The sequence below is a fragment of the Pongo pygmaeus genome, chromosome 2 (genome assembly GCF_028885625.2).
Source record: "Pongo pygmaeus isolate AG05252 chromosome 2, NHGRI_mPonPyg2-v2.0_pri, whole genome shotgun sequence".
Taxonomy (NCBI): domain Eukaryota; kingdom Metazoa; phylum Chordata; class Mammalia; order Primates; family Hominidae; genus Pongo; species Pongo pygmaeus.
Window position 1 is genome coordinate 53,430,588 of NC_085930.1, and position 26,069 is coordinate 53,456,656.

General features: G+C 40.0%; 2 protein-coding genes across 2 annotated transcripts in view; both read right to left on the minus strand.

Annotated features, from left to right (window-relative positions):
* The window catches only part of HGD (homogentisate 1,2-dioxygenase), a 54,157-nt gene extending 38,514 nt beyond the window's left edge, over positions 1–15,643 (minus strand). The window contains exons 1-4 of the mRNA XM_054481052.2: positions 15,451–15,643; positions 9,161–9,232; positions 8,273–8,361; positions 3,798–3,903 (exon numbers count right to left, since the gene is read on the minus strand). Of these exons, the coding sequence (XP_054337027.1) occupies positions 3,798–3,903; positions 8,273–8,361; positions 9,161–9,232; positions 15,451–15,465 (282 nt within the window). The 5' untranslated portion in view covers positions 15,466–15,643. The remainder of the gene's footprint in view (positions 1–3,797; positions 3,904–8,272; positions 8,362–9,160; positions 9,233–15,450) is intronic.
* Positions 15,644–22,683: 7,040 nt separating this feature from the next.
* Positions 22,684–26,069, minus strand: part of RABL3 (RAB, member of RAS oncogene family like 3) — a 57,619-nt gene continuing 54,233 nt past the window's right edge. The window contains exons 7-8 of the mRNA XM_054481056.2: positions 25,890–25,928; positions 22,684–25,330 (exon numbers count right to left, since the gene is read on the minus strand). Of these exons, the coding sequence (XP_054337031.1) occupies positions 25,265–25,330; positions 25,890–25,928 (105 nt within the window). The 3' untranslated portion in view covers positions 22,684–25,264. The remainder of the gene's footprint in view (positions 25,331–25,889; positions 25,929–26,069) is intronic.

Consider the following 26,069-nt stretch of genomic DNA (forward strand, 5'->3'; position numbering starts at 1 on the left):
GCCTCCTGAGTAGTTGGGATTTCAGGCATGCACCACCACGCCTGGCTAATTTTGTATTTTTAGTAGAGATGGCGTTTCTCCACATTGGTCAAGCTGTTCTCGAACTCCTGACCTCAGGTAAGGCTGGTCTCAAACTCCCAGTCTCAGGTGATCCACCTGCCTTGGCCTCCCAAAGTGCTGGGATTACAGGCATGAGCCACTATGCCCGCCCTGATACAGCTATTTTGATGCCTCTGTATTAACTCAAGCTTTTTACTCCAGTTGCTTCAAACTTCCTGGTCAAAATGTATGTCAACTATTTATGAAATAATGAATTAACATGTACAACTTATATACTTGACTCTCACTTAATGATGGGAGACTTCCAGTAATATTTTATTAATTTCTACAATATTTTTGAGTTTTTATAAGTATATTTTACTCATATAATCAGACAAAGCTAAGCTGTGTGGAGTGGTTCATGCCTGTAATTCCAGCACTTTGGGAGGCTCAGGCAGGCAGATTGCTTGAGCCCAGGAGTTCGAGACCAGCCTGAGCAATATGGTGAAACCCTTTCTCTATCAAAAATACAAACGATTAGCCGGCCATTGTGGTGCACACCTGTACTCCCAGCTACTCAGGGGGCTGAGGTAGGAGGATCATCTGAGCCTGGGAAGTCAAGGCTGCAGTGAGCTGTGATCACACCACTGTACTCCCGCCTGAGCAGCAGAGTGAGACTCTTGTCTCAAAAAAAAAAAAAAAAAAAAAAAAGACAAAGCTAGAAAAAATTCTATTAGAACAAGATTATCTTCCATGGGTATGTCACCTGAACTCCAAAATAATTCCTATGAAAGGGTGTATTCATGTTAAATAAAATGTAGCAATGATAGTCAAGGAAATAATAATATATAATAAAGATATATTACTGAGCATATTACACATCACACTCAAAGTAGAGTCACATCACATATTTTCTTTAAAGGTTAGGTTTAAAACCTAACCCCCCACCCCGAATGAAACTATATAAAAGAAGTATGGCTCCACTGTTGTCCACACAACTATAAACAAATCTATGAAGATTTATTAAGGTTGAGAGGCTTAGAAAATTGTTATGATCAATATGAGCAGGCAGGAGCCCTGGAACTCCCCAGCCTACCCTGTTAACCACTAGTGATTTGATTGCTATCTTGAAGCAAAATAATAATAAATAATTATTTATCATTATAAATAAACAATAATTTAAATTATCCAAATCTGCCCATGGACTTTTCTTATAATCCCTCATTTAGTTAACTTCATATACATAATTACTATACTCATATTACTTGAACCCACATGAGACTCAAGAATGAGGTGAAGTCAGGGTCCCCAGGTTGGTTGTGCAAGCTGTGCCCTGCACAAGGGCCTCGTCTGACCGAAGGGGAAAGGGAGGAGCTGAATGCCTCGTCTGTGTCCCTTTGTGTGGGGGACTGAGTCTGAGGGGTTGGGGGTTAGAATAGGGGCTGCATTTTGCAATGTGCTTAAAGGCAATATATAGGCCAGCTGGGGACCAGGGAGGATGTCTGCTTTATGCATTAAACTTCATACAAGTTTAAGGGTCAATTATTTAGACAAAATATCTTAGTTTCAAAGTGGCTATGAGGTAGACAATATTTTAAATACCAATTCACATTTTTCCACCCTAAATGCCTCCCTCCCTTCCTGTCCCTGGTAGAGAGGGGTGGTAGCATTCAAGCAGATGCTTATTTCGCTGAGATTTCCATAATTAAGACAAGAGAGACAACTGGGCAGGAAACCAAAGGTGTCTATAAATTATTTTGACTTTTGTCTTATAAAAAGTCTCAGCACTTAGGGGAGGGAGATTTGCAGGTATAGACAAAATGTCATGGTAAACAAAGGGGAAGCAGGAGATTTCCTTGGGTTGTGGAAAGTGGCGGGGGATAGAGAGGGAGGGAGAGAGAGAGAGTAGGAGGGAGGGAAAGAGGGCAGAAGAAGAGTTTAGAGTAAAAAATAATATAAAATGAAGAAATAAATTTACCTGAATAACGTAAATTCAGGTAAATGTAAATAGCTGTATCAGAATCATGGTTCTTGCCTATCACATGCCAGGCATTGTACAAAGCAGGTTCACACCCATTCTCTCATAATCTTCACAATAGCACTGTGAGGCAGATGTTATCATCCCATTTTACAGTTGAAACATCATAGCTTAAGACACAGCTAGTAAGTAGATGGGCAGGGATGCAAACCCAAGTCTGTTTTTCTTCCTGCCCTACATACCTATTATCAGCGCCATGTACCTAAACTCAGGGACAAAGGCAATACACTGGGGTTCTCAGAAGGTTAAAAAAAAAGAGCTCAGTCCATTATAGCACTGGGTCTGTCTCATTGCTATAGTACTGGTTCTGTCTCATTCTATCTTATATACTCTGCAAGCAGAGTACGTAAGTAATAACGATAATCAGAGAGAACACCCACTATTACTAGACCAAAAGGAGGAAACTCCTAGAAAAAGAATGGAAGTCCTAGGTCTGAAGAGACTGTGATAGTGATCTGTGACCACAACAGACTTGCATAATTCAGCCCAGACAGCAAGACTCTCACCCCTATGCCAGATTTCAAAGGCCTCTCTTCAAAGATGTCTGTATTGAATGTATTTTCTATGTTTTGTGGTAAGTTTAGATTAACAACAAAAAAAAAACCTATGAACATATAGATATTTTGACCAACCTATAAAATTTCCACTCATCCAAGTCACCTGAGCAGTTCTAGTAAGTCCGAACTACTCCTGTGTCCATCTATATGCCATTAGGCTAGAAAAATACAAGCTTATGTGTGCATGTGCACACACACACACACACACACACACACACACACATGCAGACTGTTAATCAAGTTTATCCTAAAGCTGCCTCCTTACATATTTTAAGTTCTGCCTAAAAGTTTCTCCACACAGTGAACCATAACCTAATTGGATGTGTAACCTACTCTTGTGCCAATCATTGTGACACACTGTTAAAACTGTGTTCAAGTAAGTCATATGCCGAGCTGCAACCAATCTGGCTATTTCTATACCTCATTTCTGTTTTCTATACATCACTTTCCTTTTTCTGTCCATAAATCGTCTTCTACTAGTGTCTGCACTGGAGTCTCTCAGAACCTATCCTGGCTCAGGTAGAATAATTTGTGAATTGTCCTTTGCCCAATTAAACTCTGCTAAATTAGATTTGTCTAAGGTTTTTCTTTTAACAATATGTACATACATAATCAATCCATCAGTTCCAAAATTCCCACCTCATACTGACCCACCCAAATCTCATCTTGAATTATAGTTCCCATAATCCTCACGTTTTGTGGGAGGGACCTTCATGGTGGGAGGTAATTGAATCATGGGGATGGTTACCCTCATGCTATTCTCATGATAGTGAGTTCTCACAAGATATGATAGTTTTATAAGGGGATTTTTCCCCTTTCGCTTAACACTTCTCTCTCCTGCCGCCATATGAAGAAGGATGTGTTTGCTTCCCCTTCCGCCATGATTGTAAGTTTCTTGAGGCCTCCCCAGCCATGCAGAACTATGAGTCAATTAAAAATATTTCCTTTGTAAATTACCCAGTCTTGGTTATTTTTTCATAGCAGCATGATAATGGACTAATACACCACCCAAGTTTGAGCAGAAAACAGACACACTTTAGCATTTATTAAAATAATGCTTTAAAAAACTATCTATTTTTTCCAGTGACCATAGTATTCTATTTAGGTATTTCTAGTCAAGGTTTTGGGTATATGATATGCTTCAATTCACAGGACCAGGTTACCTGGTTAGGATCAGGATCAACTTCATCCCAGTTGTGAGTGACATGGCCTTCGTCAATGGATTCAAAGGGCTTGTGAGAAACTGAAGGTAGAATCCTGTATAGCCAGCTAGAGGGAAAAACACACAAGATATACAAGCCTTAGAGTAATGTTCTGAGTGATACACAGAATGGCTCAGGCAGTACCATCAGGAAGACACTCAAGTCAACAACGACCTGTGGGCTCTAATGTGTGAAGCAGTGAAGCAATGACACAGCATCACTTTTTAATGGCCATCTGCTGCCCACAGCCCTGGCCTCTTCTCACTTTTTCATTCCACCCATCATGCTTCAAATGGACTCTGACTCATGGTTATTTCCATGCTGCCAAAAAATGAAGAACTGTGTTTTCTAAAAACTATAAAGGAAGGGGAAGTACCTTGAGGGATATCTGTGTAGGAAAATCCATAGAAAAACATTAGCTTATGTGTATCATAGGATGCTAGTCCTTGCTCTGGAAGGCAAGAACAATGAGTTCTACGCAGCTTGAGAGAATATGGGTGGTATCTTTGTTATTTTTGAAATAATAAATCAATTTTCTCCTTTAAAATTACAAAAGTAATACATGACAAAGGTAAAAATAATTCAAGTAATTTAAAAAGTCCTGAAAGGTAAATGGCTCCTTCCTCCTCCAGTTTCTTCAGGGCTATTCCTCAGAGGCATCAGAGCTTAGTGATTTTCTTATATATTTCTTATATATTCTTTGAGATACGTCAGTGCATTTCTAAACAAAATTATCAGATCATTTTAACTCTTTATTATCATACTAACAATGTGTGAGAGTGCCTGGTCACCCAAATCTTCACAAATCTGGAGTATTATTAAAAATTTTAGTGTTTTAGGTGAAAAATAATATTTCATTTTATTTTGTATTTCCTTTATTATGAGTTAGAAAATATAAAATATTTCCAAAAAACAAGTCTAATTGTTTATTGGTTCTTTATAGTTTTTCTATGAATTACTTGTAAAAGTCCTTTATCATTTTCTATTGGGTTTATGTCTTTTTGATATTAATTTATAAAAGAAAATGATTCTGGAGAGGCTGTGGAGAGATAAGAATGCTTTTACACTGTTGGTGGGAATGTAAATTAGTTCAACCATTGTGGAAGGCAGTGTGGTGATTCCTCAAAGACCTACAATGAGAAATACCATTTGACCCAGCAATCCCATTACTGAGTGTATACCCAAAGGAATATAAATCAATCTGTTATGAAGATACATGCACACATATGTTTATTGCAGCACTATTCACAATGGCAAAGACATAGAATCAACCCAAATGCCCATCAATGATAGACTGGATAAAGAAAATGTGGTACATGTACACCATGGAATTCTATGCAGCCATAAAAAGGAATGAGATCATGTCCTTTGCAGGGACATGGATGGAACTGGAAGCCAATACTCTCAGCGAACTAAAGCAGGAACAGAAAACCAAACACCGCATGTTCTCACTGATAAGTGGGAGCTGAACAAGGAGAACACATGGACACAGTGAGGGGAATAACACACACTGGGGCCTGTTGGGGGGTGGGAGTCGGGGGAGGGAGAGCATTAAAAAAATGGCTAATGTATGCTGGGCTTAATACTTAGGTGATAGGTTGATAGGTTCAGCAAACCACCATGGCACATGTTTACCTATGTAACAAACTTGCGCATCCTGCACCTATACCCCGGAACTTAAAATAAAATAAAAATAAATTAACACTTCTGTACTCCAAAATTATAAGAGTGTATGTCCATGTTTTATTGTAGTACATTTATGCCTTTATTTGCTTTTCTTTCTTTTCTTTTTAAAGTGTGTCCTCTCTACCAGGACCAGATCTCAGGCTTCAGGAAGGGAAGAAGACTCTGATAAAGGAATCTGAAAGGACACCAGGATGAGACCTTCCAGAAGTTGGAAGGGACACTGAAGCTCACTAAGAGGGACCCAAGTCCTTTCAGAGGCTACTACCCTGACAAAATACAGAAGGACAACAGAAGACCAGACCTGAGTCAACAGGCTCTGGCCCTTTCAAGACCAAGGACAGTCTACCTCAGTGAGTTGAGTTGGCCTAGCCCAACATTGAGCCATCTGGGGGAAAAAGGGCTAGATCTGTTTAGTTTCCATTTGATTCCTCCATCTCTTGATGACATGACCTCAGACCTTGGTCTTACTAAGCCTCTCCAGCTCCCAGTATATGAAGTTCAGAGCATGTGTGTATGTCTTGGAACCACCTGTGTGATCCTGGGAGAGTTACTAGACTTCCTGAACCTTATGTTCTTCATCCTTGTCTCCTAAGATTGTTGTGAGAACTCAGAGAGTTTGTATACCAAAAATGCCTGGCATACAGTAGCTGCTGGCTTATTAGGTGTTTGTTAAATTGCCTTTCTTCTCTTAATCTTCTGAATTTTTATCACAGTCCACATTTTCCAAATTCTCTCTCCAGACTCTTGCCTTTTCAAGACCCAAGGGATCAATCAGCTAGCTAATCTGATAAAAATTAATCCCTGATAGGTAGGTAGGTAGGTAGGTAGGTAGGTAGGTAGATAGACTCTTTAATAGTTTTGTGGTGGCCCTGCATGCTATGGTTCAGATGAGTAGTAACTCAGAATTTCAGGCGGCCTACTTATGGATAAGACTGGTCCCATCTTCCCACTGGAGATTTTGAGTGGGAAGCATTTCCACAAAAGTCTCATGGATATCTTTGAAGAGTTCTTCTAAATAGATGGGTGAGCCATACCTAGTGTCCCTTATTTTTTAGCTGAGTTTATAAAACTCCCCAGGCAGCACTACATTGCCCTGAACAGAGATTTAATTCTGATTCAGGGAACAGTGCCAGCTTCTTAATGAAATGCCAACAGCTCCTTTTCAGCCTCCTGGAACAAAGCTCAGCTCCTGCTGGCTGAAGATATTGCTGAATAATGGGGACAGGCTGCAGAATCCGGAGACCAGGTGGCCTGTTAGGGAATGGGCCATAAAGTCAAGAACATACTCATAGAGGACAGGTTGTCATAAATTAGAATGAACAGAATTATCTGTGTGCTTACCTTACCCTATTTGAGCTTACAGAGAGAGAAAGAGAGAGAGGGAGATGATTAAATAGCGAAGGAATTATCCCCTGATTTTTGACATGTATAGAAAACTTTCTCTAACTCTCCCTCTTTCCACGCATATATCTATTAAGAGAAAAGTACTGTTGATACTGACATTGTAACATAGCACTTGCCATATCTAATGCTCAGTTCTCTTGACAGCCTCCTAGAGATACCCTGGAAATGAGGCAGAAACTCTGTTATGATGGCAATACTTAATGATAGTTATTATGACAATAACTAGCATTAACTGAGCACTAACCATGTGCCTGTGCTAAGCTAAGCTAATGTGCTTTACACACATCCTTTCTTTTAATCCTCACCACAGCTATGAAATAGGTACTATAATTATCTTTGTTTTACGAATGAAGAACTAGAGGATCCAAGAGGGCAGATGATTTACCCAAGGCCACACAGCTGGAAAAGGAGCCAGGATTTATACTCAGGGGGCCTGCCTCCAGGGTGGCCATGATTAAACTGTGCAATCTTTATCATTTGTGTGGTCCATTGTAGTTTTGTACTTACTATCTCATTTGCTTCTCAGAAGGACCTGTGGAGATAAACCCAGGCTGCCCTGCTAAGCAGTACAAGACCACATGCCCTTCTCCCCAAGTTTCTGATATCAGCAGCATTCCTCTTCACAAATGCCTTAGCCTAAAATTTTTATAATTAGACACTATTTGTTTAAATCATAACACTGCCTCCCAAAACTATAATACATACTGCATCCAACCTGCCTGATATGAGTTAATCAAGGGATCACGTTCATTGACCTAGATGTAGGATTAGAGCAAACATGGAATATGTCATACTATGTAAATGAATATGCTGGTTTCTAGCAAAGGCAAATACCACAGTAAAAACCTTATTAATTCAAACCACAATGGGCCATAATACATGACTTTTTAACTATCCAAGCTTCGTTTACCCAACATTTTCTTGCAAAGAACATACCTCTAGTCAGTTGAGAAAGATATTGCTCTGAATCTTCCATAATTGTGACTTAGTCATTATAAAACAAAACAAAACAGGTAAACCCCAAGCCAAAACTCAACAGGACAGTCTTTAGAAGAAGGCCAAACTATTAGGAATATTTCCTTCTGTGTATAGGAGATAATTTGTAAATGGAACTGGACATGTGTATTTTCCCAGCTCTGTGCAGCTTTCCTTCACCTTCTTCCACCAGTCACTTGGTGCTAGCTGGCAGGAAGTTCATTCTCTTCTGACCATGACCCAGACCACAGCCTATCAGAAGCAGGATCTTGGGCAGCTCTGGGAGGCTGTGGCCCAGGGGAAGGAGGCAGCACAAAGTCCCTGTCATAGTTCCCACAGTCTGCAGGTCAGAATTCATCTAATCCTTGTACCTTCTCTTATTGGTGCTCCGCGGACAAGTGAAAGCCGATCCTGAGAGCTGCTCAGCATAGAGATTGTAGGGGCAGACCTGAGGATTATTCTGAAACAAAGGATGCAATAAACAATATTACTCCCATCCGAAAAGCATCCCACCTTCCCACCAACCAACTCAGTAGGGGGATGGGGATGCTCTGGGCCACTGCACATGACAATCTCCAACCCGATATATTTCTTGTAACAACTTTTGATGTGACTTGCCCCACAATTATAAAAGTAATATATATTTATTGTAGAAAATGTATAAACTACATGATATCACCCATTATCTCACAACCAGAAATAACCGAGCATTAACATGTTGGTATTTTTCTTTGCATTCTTATCCTCCAAAACTGTGACCCTATCATACCTGTAACCCTGTACTAATCAGGCATTTTTTTCTTTTTTTTTAAGAAATGAGGATTTTTTATGCCATGATACAGGCTGCAAAAAGTTTTGAAAATATTTTTGTTTACTGTGTTGTTGCTTTTCTAACCAGCACTAGTATGAACATCTTTGTGCATACATGTTAAAGCACCTTGTTATTTTATCATAATTGTCACATCTATGGTGTTCAAGGTGAATATGAAGAATTCTCTTTAACCCTGGATTTTTGGGGATCCTACTGGAAACTCTACAGTTAATTTTACTAGTTTGGATTGGCTGCTGTGCCACCAATCCAATTTTAATCTTTGTGTTGTCATTGCTCTGTATCTTCATTGCCCCTATGACTTGGGAAACCCCTAGACAGTTCACAGGCTAGACTGGAAGAGCCACGGTGGGTGGAGGCACTTTGGCCTGAAAACTAGTCATTCAGGAATAGGATTCAGAGCTCTTCTAAGCACTTTATTTGCTCATACCTGTCCTTCTGGCAGGGAACCTGGGCAGCGAGGATCCTCTGAAGAACACTCATTCCCAAATCCAGAAATGTACTGTATGTGACAAAGACACAAATGCCACCATTAGTAGGATTTAAAGAGCATTTCAGAAAGTTGGCAGTTTACAAACATAAGAATTTCTATATGGACATATGTTTGTGTATGATGTTCCACATATAATACCTTTACTGTGTCTTGACATATGAATCATTTAGGGAAGACAATATGCTTTCTTTGAATTTTAAAGACTTCTAATTAATCAGAAGAGTGCTGGATATTGCATAGACTTCTCCACCCTTAGCTGTACTTAGCTGATTTCTGGGTCTACACTGTAACCTCCCTGAACTTGAGACTCCATTTTCCTTTCAAACTCTGGAAAAAAATAGAAAAAGCATCTAGGAAGAGGTGTGTGGGTCCAAACCCGACAGCAAAACCCTCTCCAAACTAGCCTTGCTGCAGGCAGAAGCCTCTGCTATCTGCCTCATCTATGGAACACATCTATATTTGTGTGAATACATGAAAATAAAGTTTAAAGATATGGGTGGCCTTCAGGAGACATGCCAGCCCAGAATCTTTTCACAGTGACACAATGGAACCTACTCTGATTGCCATCTCTTCACTTTACACCCAGAGAAAAAAAAAAAAGTTAAAGGGTTTCTCAACAAGGTAAGTCATGGAGAGCCCCTGAAACTTACTCTTGTAAGAACTCGCAACACACTTGTGAGTTCTTGTGCACTGTCTGGCTCTTTTGCTAGCCTATAAGCTGCATGAAGGCTGGGACTATGGCAGTCTTGGCTCATAGAAGGTAATCAGTGGAAATTTGTCAATTGATTGAGTTTTTCCCTTAAAGCCAATTCTAATGTAAGTGTATGTGTGCTGCTGTAAATAGGGTTAGAACCCTCTTTGCTCTAACTTAAACACCAATTGATTTTAGCCCAGGATAATGAAAGTGCAGTCTTGCTCAGAGAGCGAAATGTCACCATCTGAACACATCTCCTTAAGAGATATAAGAAGGGTGGAAGCAGGTGAAGGGTAGGCCCTCCAGAGTTCTCAGTTGTTGTGGGAAGTCTGGGACCCCAAACGGAGGGACTGGCTGAAGCCATGGCAGAAGAACGTGGATTGTGAAGATTTCATGGACATTTATTAGTTCCCCAAATTAATACTTTTGTAATTTCTTATGCCTGTCTTTACTGCAATCTCTAAACATAAATTGTAAAGATTTCATGGACACTTATCACTTCCCCAGTCAATATCCTTGTGATTTCCTACGCCTATCTTTACTTTAATCTCTTAATCAGCTGAGGAGGATGTATATCGCCTCAGGACCCTGTAATAATTGCATTAACTGCACAAATTGTACAGCATGTGTGTTTGAGCAGTATGAAATGTGCGCACCTTGAAAAAAGAACAGGATAACAGCAATTGTTCAGGAAATTCAAGAGAGATAACCTTAAACTCTGACCGCCGGTAGCCGGGCAGAACAGAGCCATATTTCTCTTCTTTCAAAAGCAAATGGGAGAAATATCGCTGAATTCTTTTTCTCAGCATGGAACATCCCTTAGAAAGAGAATACACGCCTGGAGGTATAGGCTTATAAACAGCCCCCCCAGGTGCGCTTGTCTCTTATGGTTGAGACTGCAGGGGTGAAATAGACCCCAGTCTCCCATAGCGCTCCCAGGCTTATTAAGAAGAGGAAATTCCTGCCTAATAAATTTTGGTCAGACCGGTTGATCTCAAAAACCCTGTCTCCTGATAAGATGTTATCAATGACAATGGTGCCCGAAACTTCATTAGCAATTTTAATTTCGCCCCGGTCCTGTGGTCCTGATCTCGCCCTGCCTCCACTTGCCTTGTGATATTCTATTACCTTGTAAAGTACTTGATGTCTGTGACCCACACCTATTCACACACTCCCTCCCCTTTTGAAAATCCCTAATAAAAACTTGCTGGTTTTTGTGGCTTGTGGGGCATCACGGAACCTACTGACATGTGATGTCTCCCCCAGACGCCCGGCTTTAAAATTTCTCTCTTTTGTACTCTGTCACTTTATTTCTCAAGCTGGCTGACGCTTAGGGAAAATAGAAAAGAACCTACGTGAATATCGGGGCAGGTTCCCCGATACTCAGTGGCATGGAGATGTAACAAGCCTGGATGTGTGAGTGATGATCAGGCCAATAACAGTCTGTATTTGGAAGAAATATCAGATGTGAATGTTATGACCTAGGAAGCAATGGAAGTGAAAAATTATTCTTTTTGCCTTCAGACTCAATATTTTGTATATTTGAAAATTTGTCATCACAAAAAATACTAAGTTATATACTGATTTGTTAAAAGCAGCAGCATGCAGTTAGGATGATATCTTTGGGGAAATGGCAGAGACCATCCAACATTCTGATTCTCTGCTGCATCCAATTTTCTTCTCTCAAAATGAACCCCATGCTCACCATCAACGGGATTGAATTTGAGCTGCTGAGAATTGGTAATAACCCCAAATTATCTTCAATTCTGTGAAATGGAATTTTAGACCAGCCTGTGACTGAAGCCACTGGGCATTACAGTGCCTTCGCTTTGTTCAACTGCCGCATTGTTTCTCTCTGCAAGAGAGGAAGGCAGGCTGGAGTACAGCTGAGCTTTCTGGCAGGCACTGGTGGATTTACTCATTAACCTTCCCCATTCTTTGTAACTGGTGGCCTCAGAAGAGAGTTCAGGGTTATGTGTTTGGAACACGAGTTAGTATATATATTTCTGAAGCACTTGATTCAGACTGTGCTTTAAAAAATAGGGAAGAAAGTAGAAAGAAAAGCTGGTGGTTTGGAAGGGAGCCACCAAGCACCAAGAGGTGTGTGTTGTGAATCCGTTTCTCAATCTTAGCTGCAGGGCATTGGCTGAAGAGGAAGGTGAAAACTGCTGAGTCACTATCAAATCAATTGGTTTTTCTAATCCCCTGAGAGAAAAAGTACACAGTTTATTACAGCTTTAAAATGTCATGCCCCTCACTGCCAAAGGCATCTGAATTAAGGAAGCAGTATTCGCAGCTGCTTTCTCCAGACATTGAGCTCAAGGACAGAATCTGAACTGTTTTTATCAGCTGCGAAAATCCAAGCATTCATTTCCAGCTGGTTCAGTGCCTATGTAAAAGTATATTGTGTACAAAAATAACATTAAAAAGCTAACATTAAGCAAGTGTGTTTGTATGTTTTCTACAGTTCGGATTTCTGAATAATTTGATCCGACAGAAAAATATGATTTCATTTCTTTTCAAGAGAATTATATGCATACTTTCTAAATGCAGGAATAAATTCCTGAGCTCCATGTGACTTCAGTACCATCAGCTCTTTGGCAGCTTATGAGTATACAGCTTTTTAATTCTCACCTGGTCCCCAGGATATGGTTTACTTGTCAGGGTAGTTTTATGAGGTGTTTTCTCCTGACTCTGATTCTAGGTAACACCTGATGAGATGAACAGATGGTGCACCTCACTTCCTCTTACTGGGCATGAAGGAAAGAGAGAGAAGTCAGGGTAGAGATGAAACTACTGCTACCTTTATTTTCCTGTGGAAAAAGAGTCTAATATTTCTAGTTAACCTTGATGGGAACGTAGAACATAGATTGTAAAGGGAACTTGCAGATTATCGCAGCAGGCTGAATAAATGGCTCGCTCTGAAAGATATGTATGGCTTAACCCCTGAAACCTGTGAGTATTACCTTTTCTAGCCAAACAGATTTTTGCATATATGATTAAGGATCTTGGGATGGGGAGATATCCTAATTATTTGGGTGTATCCTAAATGTAATTACAAATGTCATTATAAAAGGGAGGCAAAGGGAGATTTGACTTATAAGAGGAGAAAAGGTGACGTGATTACAAAAGCAGAGATACATTTTTTTGAAGATCGAGGAAGAGGCTACAAACCAAGGAATGTGGGTAGCCTCTAGAAGAGGAAACAGAATCCATGGAAAAGGCAGGAAAACACAATCTCTCATAGAGTCTCCAGAAGAAACGAGCCACACTGACACCTCGACTTTAGCCCAGTGAAACCGATTTCAGCCTTCTGACCTCCACAACTTCAAGATAATACATTTGTGTTGTTTTAAGCCAATAAATTTGTGGTAATTTTTTACAGCAGCAACAGGAAATCAGTTATGTAGAATAGTAGGTCCTGTCTCTGGCTAATCATTAGAATCACTCCAGAAGCTTGTTACATACAGACCCAGAGCCAGTGAATCAAGGATTTGGTGGTGGGGCCCAGAGCCTGAATATTAAGCAAACTCTTCGTTTTAGAAATGAGGAAACCAAGGTTGGGAGAAGCTAAGCAACTTACTCAAATACATAGGGTATTTCATTTTAAATTTAATTATTTTATCTTTTGAATTTTCTTCTCCCAGTTGTACTTTTGTGTAAATGTGATTTCATTTATGGCTTTGTGTTGACATATTCATTAAAATGAAGAAATAAAAGATGAGAAACAGTTTTAAAAATTACATAATGTTTATTGATTAGAATGAATATGATGCAGTCTGGTTTTCTGTGTTTGGATTCCTGACCTCTGGAATTAACCTTTCTTTGTAAAGATTAGACAGCAGGCAGGGAAGAATGCCTTTGAAACTGAGAGCAAAGACTGGCATGCAGTTTACATTGATGTCCTGGTGCTGTGCATAATAAGTTGCTTAAACATGACAGCAGGATAGGATTTTACATAAAATTTGTTTATAAATGGTAAAGATGTTTCCAACCCCTGCTGAACTTCCTCATAGAATGTTCATCAGAAAACAAAGTGTCTATCTACTCTTTCTTCCAAGACTTCAACTCCTACCACTGACATCACGACCCTCAGTTCTATTCCCCTAGCCCTGCCCACTCCCCTGAAATCCAGATCCATAAATCCAACCACCGCCTGGGTATCTCAATTTGGCTGTCCCTCCATCAACTCAAATTTGGCTGACATAGTTTTGGATTCTAGAGCATGCAGGCATTCTGCATGTGCTGTGCCTTTGCACTCACTCTTCCCTCCAGATCCCGTCCTTCCTCACTTTGCCAGCTCCTACTTCTCCCTTAAGACTCAATTTAGGTACAGGCTCCTTTAAGAAATTTTTTTTTGACTCTACCTAGCCCAGACTCAGTTCATCTACTATATTAATCTGCAGTATCATGCACTAGCACAAAATATTTGCTGAATGAAAGAATGAGAGTTAACTTTTAGTCAGGCATAAAGATAAAAAACCAAAGTCTTTTACTCCGGTGTTGAGTGTTTTCAGGATTCCTACCAATTAGGAGGGCGTTTGATTCTTCAAACTCAGAAACATCTCCCCTTAACTGATGGATTCTTCAAACTCAGCATCAGTTAGAGGGCATTAGGGCACTTCTCAAACCCTGCATTCTGGGAAGATGTCTGTTGTGGGGTGGTCTGGCCCACTTGGCCTGAGCCAACGTTCTGGGCAGTTCTGTTCAGTTACACATGCATGTGTTGAGCACTGTTGCAAGCCTGGGCTGGGCACTAGGCATGGTTTTAGATATTAGGGACATATTCTGTTTTCCTTGCCTTAAGATACCAGTCTAGTAGGAGCCACTAAGGCCCCTTTTTGAGTCCGGACTTCGCATTCAAACATACCGTTTCTAATCAAGTCATCTATTGGCAGTGACCTTGCGCAAATCATAGTCTCTCCAAGCATTACTTTTCTAATTGAAACAAGAACCTCTTTCTACACCCCAGATTTATTTTGAGGATTATGAGTTAATTCATAGTTAAAATGCCTAGCACCTAACAGCACATAACCCACACATACTTTTCAATTGCGCATTACTAAAAAGAAGGAATGATTTCCTAGAGGGGGTGCTTCTGCTGGCCAAGGGCTGATTCAGAGCCTCAATTAACTAAATAGATTAAGCATATCTAATTGGTCACCGGAAGTGGTCCATGAAGCTGCAGCAATGGGAAAGTGTCAGAGCAGGGGGTGGGAAAGAGACATAGAGAGAAACGTGCATGTCCGTAGTGGAGGGGAGCTCTTAGGATATCTACAGATTTCCAAGACAATAATTGAAATGAACAAAGGCAAGGGATGACCAATAAGAGCTTCATTTCTTTCCTTTATCACCTTTCCCTTGTTCTTCAGCCCCAGCTGTGCCCACAGACACCACAGGGAAGCCTCTGAACACAGGGGTTTGAACCAGGGCCTCTCCAAGTCTTTTCCAACTCTGATACCCTGGAGTTCTCAGAAACTTCCATAAATTTTGGCTGAAGAAGCCACAGCAAACTTGCCAGATGGTTTCTTACCTTTAACTGAGCCATTTTCTCTCTCCTTTATGTGTGATGACTTCAGGAAACCCAGGCGCAGAGGATATAAAGCCACAATGCTTCTTTCTCCTTCAAACCACTCTTTGGATATTCCGGTTCCCACTGCTTCACTGCACTTCACTGGTCAGCACATCACTCAAACTAGCTGAAAAAATTGCCTAACTCATACACAGGGACAAAGTCCAGCAAGCTTATTTAACCGGTTACGCAATTGCTTTTGGTTTTTACACAGTTTGTTCCTAAGTGTTTCCAGAGGCTTGGCTCCTCTTCACCTGAGGTAGAGATTGACCAATTATTTATTCCAGTTAAAAGTAGGCTTATTTCAAAAGGCAGAGAATTTGAAGCTATCAGGGAAAGGAACTGTGGCAGATAGTGCCTGCTGTGTGTGGTGGAGGATTCTCTGCTCAGTCCTGACTCAGGCTAGGAAAGAACAGGGCAGTGCTGAGTCTCCTGGAGAGCAGTGAGAAAACCCCCAGACATTTACCAGCTGCAGATGTTTACACTGGGATAAGATGTTTACACACAGACACCTGAAGACAGGGACCAGGACCAGAACCAGTTTTCTGCAGGTGCCTCCCAGGAATGAGCTCAGGTTCTTGGGTGAACCATTCAGAGCCTGAAACATTTCACTTAGAGCAAACTGATATGTTTCCTACTGCTCCTTTCAATTTCTTAAAGTACGTTTAGTTTTCTTATAAATTCTTTAAGAGTTTTGTTTCCTAATGCCTCTATACTTCTAAAACAGACCAAGGGATTACTCTCCAGCCACCTCCTCTATGACTCCCTTGTTCTTCATCTTGGCCGCTCTCCTTGGTCATTGGCAGGTAGCAGCTTCATGACTAGTGGTGTTCAGAAAGGGGAAAACATATATTGAGTTTCTGCTTTTGTCAGATTTTTCCCTATCTAACTTCACAAAAACAATCTTGTAAATTAGGCATTATCACAACTCAAATGCCAACAGATGAGGGAGGAAGTGTAAATGAATAAAGTAGGCTAGCTGATTTTTCAAGATAAGATGAAGCTCCAATCTTTAAACATTGGCAATTAGAGTGAGAGAGAGAGAGAGAGAGAAACCACCCTGTGGTAGATGGCAAAAAATTCCCCAATTCCTCCTATCCTTGTATGTGTGTCCCTTTGAATGTGACTTTGCTGTTCCTCCCATCAAGAGGTAGGGTCTTTTTCTTTGGCCAATAGCAAACATGACACAGAGTTTGAAACATGCTTGTGCCTTAGGACAGGGCCCATTCTTGCAGCCTGAGACCACAGTGCAAAGAAGCTGGGCTGGCCTCCAGAGGTCCAGGCAACAGCCCTGCAAGCCCCACAGGAACTGCTAGACATGTGAATGAGGCAGTCTGGCTGCCAGGTGACTGCAGAACATGTGTGATCCCAGGCAAGACCAGCAGAAGAACCACCAGTTAAATCTGGCCCAAACTGCTGAACCACAGAATTGGGAACAAATAGAATGGTGTATATCACACTATTAAATTTTGGGGTGGTTTGTTAAGCAGTGATAAATAACTGATATAATCATGCAGGTTGAAAAACGTGCAGATTTGAAGTGGCCACAGGCTGCTAGTTTGAGACCCTCTGCTTTAGATAAATGGGCTTAAACAACCTCCAGGGGTCCTCAGTCTCCAGCATACTGCAGCAGCAGCAGAATTACTGCCTGTGTATGAGGTGCTAGCACAGACTGGGCCAGACCAAAGGTAACATGTTGATAGGAAACATGCTGGTAGCAAACCATGTGGACTGGTGCCTGTGGACTGGGCAGCTGATGGGAAACCTCAGCATATGTCAGCATAGACAGATGGCATTGTGGCATTATATAAACTATGCTGGAATTCATATGCAAACCTAGGAGGAAGGTAGGTGGAGGCCCTAGCTTTATTGAGGCTAAGTTTTCACTATTCCTATAACATGCAGACTCTGAAACTGAATTCAAAGAAAATATCTCCTGTGTATCTAAGTTTATGAGTACCTTGGGTCTTCAATCTCTATTGATCTTGGAAATTAGCAGTTGGTCATTAGATAAAGAAACAAATGGGAGCTAATAAAAGACAAAGGGAAATCTTTACTGCCTTATTTTTCAACAAACTTTCTATGTTATTTCCTTTGAACCAGTTGTGAAGGCAGATTTAAGAGGTGTTTCAGTTCTTTCCCAAGGTATGAGAGACTTCTGAAGGGGTAAGAAAGCGTTAACAGTTCCTTGACTGGATGAAAATTACTTTGAGGGGCTTGAAAATATTTAAAGTTGAATACATCTTTCACTAAACTTTAGAGATTCCTTCTAAAAGGAGAAAACACACACACGGGATATTAAAATATTATTTTATTATTTATTTTTTTTTTTTTTTTTGAGACAGGTTCTCACTCTGTCATCCAGGCTGGAGTGCAGTGGCACAAAAAGGGCTCACTGAAGCCTCAACCTCCTGGGCTAAAGCGATCCTCCCATCTCAGCCTCCTGAGTAGCTGGGACTACAGGTACACACCACCACACCCGGCTACTTTAAAAATTTTTTTAGTAGAGATGAGGTCATGTTGCCCAGGCTGATCTTGAACTCCTAGGCTCAAGGAATCCTCCCACCTCGGCCTCCCAAAGTGCTGGGATTACAGACGTGAACCACTGCACCTGACTTAATGTTTTGTTTTAGAGACAGAGTCTTGCTGTGTCATCCAAGCTGGAGTGCAGTGGCATCATCACAGCTCACTGCAGCCTTTAACTCCCAGGCATAAGCCATCCTCTGGCCTCAGCCTCCCAAAGTATTGGAATTACAGGCATAAGCCATCATGTCCTGCTGGGATTGGATAATAAATAACACACAGCTACAGAGAGTTCTGATTCTATGTCTAATGGCTTTTCATTTTAATTAATGTAATTATACATTCATTTATTTAAGAATTTTTGAAAATCATCACAAGATAGTATAAGTGCTCTGACAGGGAAGAGCCCAGGGTTCTAGGGGAGGCACTAGGGGCACGTAGCCCAGATGAGCAGAGCCAGGGAGGGCTTCCCAGAGGAGACAATGTCTGAGCCAAGTCACATAGAGTAAGAGTTGGATAGAAAAAGCAGTGAGCACAGAGAACAGGGTGTGTAAAGACAGAAAAATGGAAGTGTGGTCCATGCAATAAACTGTGTTTACGGCAATGCGACTGAAATTGGAGTGGAAGGATCCAGTCAGGCAAAGCTTCTAGGGAAGCAGGGAAATGGAAGGAATCTTCTGGACAGGGTGATCAGCATTCAAAGACATGCAGTGGAAGGAGTAGGCTGCATGTAGGGGTAAGTCAAAAACATACAGGAGCAGAGGAGGGTCACAATATCAAAGCTGTGAGACAAAAACCAAAAGTTGATTTAAAAAACCAGGCAGAGGAGGCTGGATTCAGTGAACCAATATGGGGAATGTGTGAGGCAGAGAACCTGAAAAGCAGCAGGAATATGAGAGTTTAGGTGTCTGCCTCTCCCAGATTCTAGCACAAGATAGGAGGTTTATTCTCTGCAGAAGCTCCAGAAGACAAGACACTAGGGAGTGGAGGGGTGGGTAGGACCAAAACTAAGTATAATCAGCAGTGATAAAACCTCCAGCCTTCCTCTCCCACTACATTCCCAGAATGTTATCAGCAAGTGTTTTACCCTCCAGATAGGAGACTGGAAGTTTCTTTTCTAAGACAGTGGCCTGTAAATACAATATATTTAGGAAAAAATATATATAATCTTTCTGGAAGTGCTTCTTTTAATGAGGTAGATATCCCCTCTTAAATTCATGTATCCATGAATATACAATTCTTGTTTCTAATTCTTATTTCTAAAATGAGACAGTATTTAGTATCATTTCATTAGTATCAGTATCATTTCATTCTATTTTTTGGTTTTATAGAACTAAGTGGAGAAATTTGTTCACATAAATAAGTAGATATTAATGGAAAGAATTTTGTTATAATCTCACTTCTTTGGAATTAAATCTCAAAAATCACAGTGATCTATCATTATTTAATGATAGATTAAGACATTATTTTATATAAACGTTTAAAAAAATTTTTAAAAATAATCCATCCATCAACAAATCATTCAGATTCTTCTTTAATTGCATTGAAAGCAAATAATTGGAAACCTGAGGAAACGGCTTCATTACCCAGCAATTGGAATCATTCATTTTAATTAAATATTATGCTTTCACTTACAGGTTGTATTAGTCCCTTCTTATGCTGCTATGAAGAAGTACCCAAGACTGGGTAATTTATGAAGGGAAGAGATTTAATTGACTCACAGCTCTGCACGGCTGGGAAGTCCTCAGGAAACTTACAATCAGGCTTAGAAGGCCTCAGGAAACTTACAATCACAGCAGAAGGGGAAGCAAACACATCCTTCTTCAGGTGGCAGGAGAGAGAAGAATGAGTGCCCAGCGAAAGGGGAAGCCCCTTATAAAACCATCAGATCTCATGAGAACTCACTATCAAAAGAACAAAATGGGGAAACTGTCCCCATGATTCAATTATCTCCACAGGGTCCCTCCCACGACATGTGGGGATTACGGGAACTATAATTCAAGATGAGATTTGGGTGGGGATACAGCCAAATCATATCAGAGATGCTTTGTCTAATTCTTTTACTCAGAAAGAACTAGGGAAATAAAAATGTTAATTTTATATATTTTGCCATATAATTATTTTTGATAATTTTTTTTTGATATTTTGACAGACCAGACAGAAGCTCTGCCATAAACGAACATGCCACAGACTTGTATATTTCTTACTAAAGCTCTCTTTGCTTTGCTTTCAGAGACTCTGTATTAAACAAATAATAATTGTGGGGAATGGAACAGGTAAAGTCTTTAAATAAAACAAATATTTAGAATTGTCCTTTTGTTGGCATCTTGAAGACATTTACATCCTGGGGTGATATACCAGAGTACTATTATACTACTAATGAGATGCTGCTCTTCCGTAGTGGGAAAGGGTGATTGTGAAAACAGAGGCGAGAAGTAAGAGCTAGCACTGAGCTGCCTTCACAAGCAGATCAATTTAAACAAAGATTTACATAGGGCAATGGGTGATCTGGAAAATGATTCCCTTAAAACTATCTGTGCTTATATATCTCTTAGAGAAGATGCCTGTACCCATCCCAATTTGAAGACCACTGACCCACACCAAGAAAGTGGAAAACATTACATCCAGGAATTGCTACAAGGTAACGTGAAGCAGGGTGTGACAGGCCTACAGAGTAATCACTCCAAAATGGAGTTAGGCATCAGAGGACTCCAGGACAGATGTCTCCCAGAAAAAGATGGAACGGAGAGATTACCTGATATACTTGATGGTACTGAGCGAGGTTTTACACCTTGGTTGGAGTTTAGGGGTTCCATTCTTTGTCATTAGTTATTGATGACCTTGGTAAAGCTTAGTGATTAGCCAGCTGAGAAAACACAGTACTAGAGAGGGGGCTGTGTGTAAGATGGCAAGGCACTGGTTAGAAATAAATATATTTGGATTAAAAACAGAACCCAGGGGAAAAACAGTGGCAGTAATAAAAATGATAGCAATACATGAAAGACAAATATTTGTTTTGCCAACAGAAGACATGACAATCATCTCATGTTTAATTTGGCATGTGTAGCTTTGAGTGGGGAGGAGTGGATCAGTTCATTAAGGTGAGATCAGGTTGAGGCAGCCAAAGATGAGCTTTGATGAATTCTGCTATAATGGCACTCATAAAGTACAGAGTTCACAATCTATATTCTCTACTATTTGATGAGTTTATTTGTCTTTCTTAAAGGCTAGATCCTGACTTATCTGCATGAGAAAAATCTGGCTTGTCTGTTAAAAATACAAAATCCTGGCCTTATCCCATACATATAGAAAGGGGAGAGTAAGGGAAGAGAGAGGAAATCCTGGAATCTGCATTTTCAGCAAGCACTTCAGGGGATTCTTTCACACTTTAGAGTTTGAAAGCCCTCCATTTAAGTCCTTAATGGAGGTGCAGATTACTTGTCACTGGATGTCCAATTCCTTTACTATGCTATGGAGCAGCCCCAGCTGACCCTAACATCAGATATTTTGTGTAGGCAAACATACTGTAAAATATTTGAGACACAGGGTTAGACTTCCTGGAACCCTTCCTCTCCCACCACAGTGATTTAGCTCAGTCTTGGGACTGCGGAGAAATGAATTTCTAATTTCCTTCTCCTCCTTTCCCTAAAACAGAATCCTCCTTTGAATTTTAACATATATTAAACCAATGCAGACACCCTGTTAGACCTTTAAACTTCTTAAAATAGGATGTTACCTGTGCTGTAAAAAATTCAATTAAGCCACCATCTAGTAACCCATACAAGGTCCTACCTATGGTGGGTGCTACTGCAAACTATTGAAATGAGGACTCAGAAACTCTGATTACAGGGAGCAATTAGGAGCTCTTCACCTCAGTCTGATGTCCCTGCACATCAGTTCCATGAAGTCCACTGTCAGAATGAACAGAAAAACAACAGTGTCAGGGCACCTGGATTATATCACGAATGCCTCAAGTCTGAGGAATTCTAAGAACCCGAGCTAAAGCTAATATGGATCAATTCTTTGGGGAATAGCTTTCCTTAGAGCACTGTAGGGGAGAAGAGCTTGCTTTCTTCACCCATCTCTAGGTTCACAAATGAGGCACCTATAACGAAAGACAGATTATTGAGAAAAGCACACAAATTTATTTACTGTAAGTTTTACATGACAGGAATCTTCAGAAATGAAGACACAAAGAAATAGCAAAACTTGTGTATTTTTATGTACAGTCTTATGCAGAAGTATAATCAGAGGACAAAAGGACATAATCTAATGGTAATAAACTGTGGAGAACTTTTAGCAAGTCCTATTTGTCCAGATTCTTCTTGGTGTCTCTGTATCTGTGAGGATAAAGGGTACCTATGGAATGAAGGTTTTATGATCTACTTCAGGGAACAGTCACTTAGGTTTTATGGCCTGCTTCTGGGGAAAAGGGGTAAGGGGAAGGTATGAGAAACCTTGCTTCTGCAGTTTTCTCAAATATCAGGGTGCAATATTTTGGGGTTATGTGTCCTGAATCCCATCAATGTTAAGATGGGGAGACCAGCCCAAATCTTTAGTTGGATTCCAGCTAAGTCTTATACACCCAAGGGACAGAGGAGTAGTCATATATATGCCTTCACATCTGGTCACCTTCACAATGAGTCAGAAAATTGGTTAGACACCGAAATCACAACAGAAAAAAAAATCTTTATTTCTACCAACTTGTCCCATCAAGAGAGTAAGATATACATATGTAAAGAGATGGAGTCCCACTCTGTCATCAGGCTGCTGGAAGGCAGTGGTGCAATCATGAATCACTGCAGCCTCAAACTCCCGAGCTCAAGTGATCCTCCTGCCTCAGTCTCCTAGAGTGCTGGGATTATAGGCGTGAGCCAGCACCTGGCCAATTACACTTTTTAAACAATATTTTGACATTTATACTTGTTTATTATCTAAAAGCATTTTTATGAATAGTTCTCAAGAAGTCCTAGCAAAAATTATGCTTCATTCTTTTTTGAATAACTCTAGCTAATAACATTCATTTGTGCAAAAAGCCTTATTATGCTGCTGCTAACAATTGCAACAAATTTACCTTAGATTATTAAAAACTATTTTTTCTTAGAAAACTATAATTCAAGGAATCAAGCTTGGCTGCAGAAAGAAATGGAGTTGAGGAATACTGTTAATTTTTCCAGATTGACCCTGGAGTCATCAGCAATGGTTTACTTTTATTATTTATTTATTTATTTACTTCTTTATTTATTTTCTTTTAGATGGAGTCTCACTCTGTCACCTAGGCTGGAGTGCAGTGACACGATCTTGACTCACTGCAACCTCCACCTCCCGGGTTCAAGTGATTCTCCTGCCTCAGCCTCCCGAGTAGCCGGGATTACAGGCACGTGCCACCAGGCCTGGCTAATTTTTGTATTTTTAGTAGAGACAGGGTTTCCCCATGTTGGCCAGGCTGGTCTCAAACTCCTGATCTCAAGTGATCCACCCACCTTGGCCTCCCAAAGTGTTGGGATTAAAGGTGTGAGCCACCACGCCTGGCCTATTTTTATTTTTTAAATAAGATAGAAAATAAAAAAATCAGGATGATTTTTTTTTTTTAATTAAAAGAAAGAGGAAGAAAGGGGGAAGGAAGATTTATTTCTTAAAGGAGAAATACAAAGAGCTTAATTGGGTTAGGTCTCTGGGTAGCACTTGGTTTCTACTTCCCAACTGTACAGCCTATGCCACAACATACTTGTGACCAATTCTACATACAGATCATGATTTGCATAGCTTTCCTTTGTGTCAAAAAGAAACCAGGGCTATGTCCTTTCAAAGAGGAAGTAAAGAAAGTCTGGAGAACAGTCTAGCTGATGAAAGTTGCTTTAAAAATCCTTTTCCAAATTCCCAAGACTGCCTTTCTAAAAGGACTCTCTAACATTCTTATTTTAATATCCTCTTGCAGCATATCTTGATTTCCAAGATACTTCTGAAACCTAATTAAAATGGACTAGAAAGTGAATTTGGTGTTTTCCACCTATTTTTTAAATGAGAAATGAAAACTGTATATTTATTATTGTTATTTAAAAGTATGGAGCAAAATCAGGAGTGCAGAGACCTGCAGCAGAGCCAGAGAGAGAATATGGGTGATAAAGTGTTGAATAAATTGTTTTTAGAAATCAAATTCATATACTAAGGAAGAACTGGGGCAGAGAAGATTAAGCAAGCAAAAAGATAGGTTAAAAAAAGTAATGATGAACAATTACGGACACACACACACACACACACACCATCCCCAAAAAGCTTTGGAGTGATTATGAAATCCAAGAATCCTAGTTCATAATTCATGTAAATGTGTTGCTGTGGAACTTATTTTTACTTCTCTCCATAAATACACTGTTGACACAGAATAATATTCTTAGTTTTCTGATTATAGCTAAGGGACATTTCAGGAGTTGACTTTTCCTTAAGAAAACAAATGGAGAGGAGGCTGTAAATGTCTCTCACTGCCCTTGCGCAGGTCTTAGATTTTACCCTACCTATTTCCAAACAGAAAACCTAGACTGCATATAGCAGCAACCTTAAGAGTGAGGGAGCTGTCAATTTTTCACATCATTTTACCAGAATTCTTTTTTCTGGTATTGCTGTTCTCTATGTATTATTAATTTGTATTTATATTTAACTCTGGCTATTAGTCCGCCTCTTCCAGTCACCAAGCCATTTGCAAAGGAGAGAAGAGGGAGACAAGGGTTGCTGTTATTAGGCATTCCTGTGTGTGACGAGGGTGGAGACAATTAAATAACACCATTTTGCATCTTTGAATGACAGAGATTGTTTGGGGTAGACAACTCAGGGCTGGTTAACAAGACCGTTCCCCTCAAGAAGGTAAAACACTGGAGATACATTTTTGAAGTACTTAATTAAGCTTTCAGCAATGAGTGTGGGAAAATTACAGACCCATAAAAACCCTCCAGTTCTAGGCAAGAGTAAATTTTCTCTGCAGTACACTGTCATTGCTCATTTACTGCATCATTTTGACAACATCTCATATTTACACAAGGCTTTTACATAATCTATACACAGGGACAGAAAGGTAAGGAACACAGAGAACAGGGACAAAGTCTGGACCTCCTGTACTGTCACTTACTTTCAGTAAGGCTGAAGGGTAGCATTTTAAGATGATTTTGTTAAAAGGCTGTGATGGTAATAATTGAACACAGCAAGAGGAGCTGTGAAAAACTGCCACTGCTTGCTCACTCTTCCAAAGGATGAGTGTAATTCAGTCATAATGAAGGCTCTTTAATGTTCCTGCCCCAAATCTTTTCCGATCAGGAAAGCCTGGAATCTGTAGGCAAGAAAGATAATTGCATTAAGTCTCAAGCAATAAAAGTTCAAATACTAATAGTAATTTTTCCCTTCTTTTCCATTTCTGTATGTCAGCCTGTTGTTTCTTAAAAAACAGCTTTCTGAGGTTTTACTCAGAAAACCACAGATTAAATAATAAAAATAAATTTTACCAAAATGGAAAACATTTCCCAACAAATTGGTGATAGTGTCATCTAAATCAGAAAGAATGAAGGTAAATCTCATAATACCTACTAGACTTTTACAGAAATTATTTGTATTGTGACAGACCCTGAACGTATACTCTTGGAGTCCCAAGCAAATTATTTTCTTCTTCTATTTTATAATGTAATCTCATTCCTAGATTATATTTGTTTCCTAGACCCTTATTTTTCCTTTGTTCTGATTTTCTCCTTTTGTATTTAACAGGATAGAAGGAAATCAGTTGCTTGTGCCTATAAAGGGCTTTCCCCAACTTTTTAAAACTACTTCTGAACTTAAATTTGGAAATCACCTATCAAAATTTAAGAATCTATTTTATCAAGAAAAGAGATACCAACCTGATTACCTTCTCTTAAAAAGTATCTCTTCTCTATGACCTGTGAAAAACAAAGATTTTAAAGGCTTAGCACACATACCTGCAAAAAGTGGCTAACTGCAACGACCACTAATGGTACTAAAAGGAATATATCCAAACTAAGAATCTTTTCCATAGCAGTAGACATGTAGTACAGTCAGCT